Source organism: Nestor notabilis, unplaced genomic scaffold (assembly GCF_000696875.1).
Source record: "Nestor notabilis isolate BGI_N333 unplaced genomic scaffold, ASM69687v1 scaffold21774, whole genome shotgun sequence".
NCBI lineage: Eukaryota > Metazoa > Chordata > Aves > Psittaciformes > Psittacidae > Nestor > Nestor notabilis.
The window spans coordinates 731-3,006 of NW_009927150.1; the positions used below are offsets into that span (position 1 = coordinate 731).

At 54.0% G+C, this 2,276-nt stretch overlaps 1 protein-coding gene across 1 annotated transcript in view; it reads left to right on the forward strand.

Annotated features, from left to right (window-relative positions):
- The window catches only part of CTSH (cathepsin H), a gene marked incomplete at both ends in the record, with an annotated part of 2,851 nt that extends 724 nt beyond the window's left edge, over positions 1–2,127 (forward strand). Inside the window, 4 exons of the mRNA XM_010013938.1 lie at positions 587–642; positions 1,411–1,492; positions 1,569–1,637; positions 2,021–2,127. Of these exons, the coding sequence (XP_010012240.1) occupies positions 587–642; positions 1,411–1,492; positions 1,569–1,637; positions 2,021–2,127 (314 nt within the window). The remainder of the gene's footprint in view (positions 1–586; positions 643–1,410; positions 1,493–1,568; positions 1,638–2,020) is intronic.
- Between the last annotated feature and the right edge of the window lie 149 nt (positions 2,128–2,276).

Below are 2,276 nucleotides of genomic sequence, written 5' to 3' on the forward strand. Positions count from 1 at the left end.
GACGCCCGGTCCCGCAGACCCATTGCAGTGCTCTACAAGCTGAGCTAAACTGCAGGGCAGCATTTCTGGGTGCTTTCTGTGCCCAGGGATGTGCCTGTTGCCATCCCTTTTTGGTGTCCAAATGTCCCTCTGCCCCAGGCTTGGGCAGAGCCGTTTTTGGAGCAGGACAATGATGGAGGCGGGCAGGAGCTCCCTGCTGCAAGCAGCACGTTGTGAGACTGTTTATTTTTAAACTCCCAGAGAGTTTATATTCTCGAAGAACTGGAAAGGCAGGAGCCACTGATGTGACTTACTGGAATAGCTGAGGGTTGGGTGTAAGTGTTAAAAACAAACTTGACCTTTGGAAGAGATCTCAGCCAGTGCTCCCGTGGGTGGGACAGTGGCCCTGTGACCTGGCGGGCGTGCAGAGGAATGCCTCCTGCAGCAGGAGCATCCCAAGCTGCTGGCTCCATGCCTTCCTCGTCCCCTCCTCGGGATGTGGCGTGATTCTGTTGGTAAAACCCGTGCTCTTTGCTTGCCTGCGTTTTATCTCGCATATTCCAACTGCAGGTGTTGGGTATATACTGACTCAGAACTTTTCCCGTAGGCAGAACAGCAGTTAGTTGATTGTGCCCAGGCTTTCAACAACCACGGCTGCAGCGGGTAAGTCATGTGAAGTAGTAAAGCATAGAAATGAGAGTACCTCATGTTCCATGACTGACAGCCTTCCTCAAGGTCTGGTGTCTGGGACTTGGTATGAGTTTGTTTCCCCTGGCTGAGATGTGTCTGGGTTTGCTTTGCTCATTTTAATCTCACCCTCCCTAGAGGCTGGAAAGTGTCGCTACATCTCCAGCGTTTCCCAGCCTCTGTTGTTTCTTGTTTATTAGTTTTTCTTTGGATACCTGTTTTGTTGCAGTGGTTTCCGATCCCGCAGTCACGGGTGCTCCGTAGCCAGGCTTCAGTGTGCTTGGGGAGAGCAAGTGGGGGGGTTGGTTTGTTGCTCCTTGTAGGTCACATGCATCTCGTGATGCTTTAAGGAACCCACAGAAACCTCTGCTTCCCCTCTGGTGAATCCCTCCTGGATTGCTAGAGAAGGCAGAAAATACAGCTTTCTGTTTTCTGTACGATGGATGGTCCCTGAGGAATGCTCAGAGCTGAGCAAAGCCACTCAGTGCTTTTTAGTTTTCTTATGACTCCTCCTTAGTCCTTTCTCTGTTAGCACACCCTGATCACACTCTCCTTTTTCCCCTCCTTGTGAAAGAAAAGCCCTCTTTGGGATGTGCTCCCAAAGGTGACTGGGGCAGGGAGCCACTTGCTGGGATCACGTCCCTCCCTTTCCCCCTGGTCTGTGGGACTGGGGGGGGGGGATATTGATGGCTCTGCTCTGTTACCATCAGAGTTAACCTGTGTTCTGGCTGTGCTGTCTTGCAGGGGCCTGCCAAGCCAAGCCTTCGAGTACATTCTGTACAACAAGGGGCTCATGGGGGAGGACACATACCCGTACCGGGCAGAGGTATTCCCAGTGCAGCTGGATGCGCTCCCGCTGCGGCAGAGCCGGCTCTAACTCCCGTTCCTTTCTGTCTGCACAGAATGGCACCTGCAGGTTCCAGCCGGAGAAGGCCATAGCGTTTGTCAAGGATGTCATCAATATCACACAGGTAAGGCCCCGAGGGCTGGTTTCCAAACTTTCAGGGCTGTGCCAAGCCTGACCTGGAAGGTGCTTGGATACCATGGGAGGTGCTGGGCCCTGCAGTGTGAGCCTGTGTGCTGCTGGTGTGCACACTGCTGCAGTCAGGACCCTGCTCCCTTTTCTGAGGGTGGCACTGGTGAAGTGCTGCAGCCAAAGCACAGCCACTGGCGCCCTGCCCACTTTCCACAGTGATGCGCCTGCAGGCTCTGGGAAAGTCTTGGTTCTTGTCTTTCAATGCAAGTAGAAGGCCAGGGTTGGCCTTCCCTGCTGGGCTCTGACCACTGGCCTGGGGGTCCTGGCTGCTCCCAGTGTGACTGGGAGATCAGTAACTCTGGGATTCTCTTCCCACAGTACGACGAGGAGGGCATGGTGGAAGCTGTGGGGAAGCACAACCCGGTGAGCTTTGCCTTTGAGGTGACGAGTAACTTCATGCACTACAGGAAAGGAGTCTACTCCAAGTGAGTATTTCTGCACCTGGGAGGTGAGGGGAAGATGTAGAGCTGGAATCACTTCGCATCCCCATTTCTCCTGCCTTGCAGCACTGGCTGCAGGGACACTAAGCTGCTTGCTTTTAACCGGAAAACAGAAGTAACTGGGGCCGCGCTAC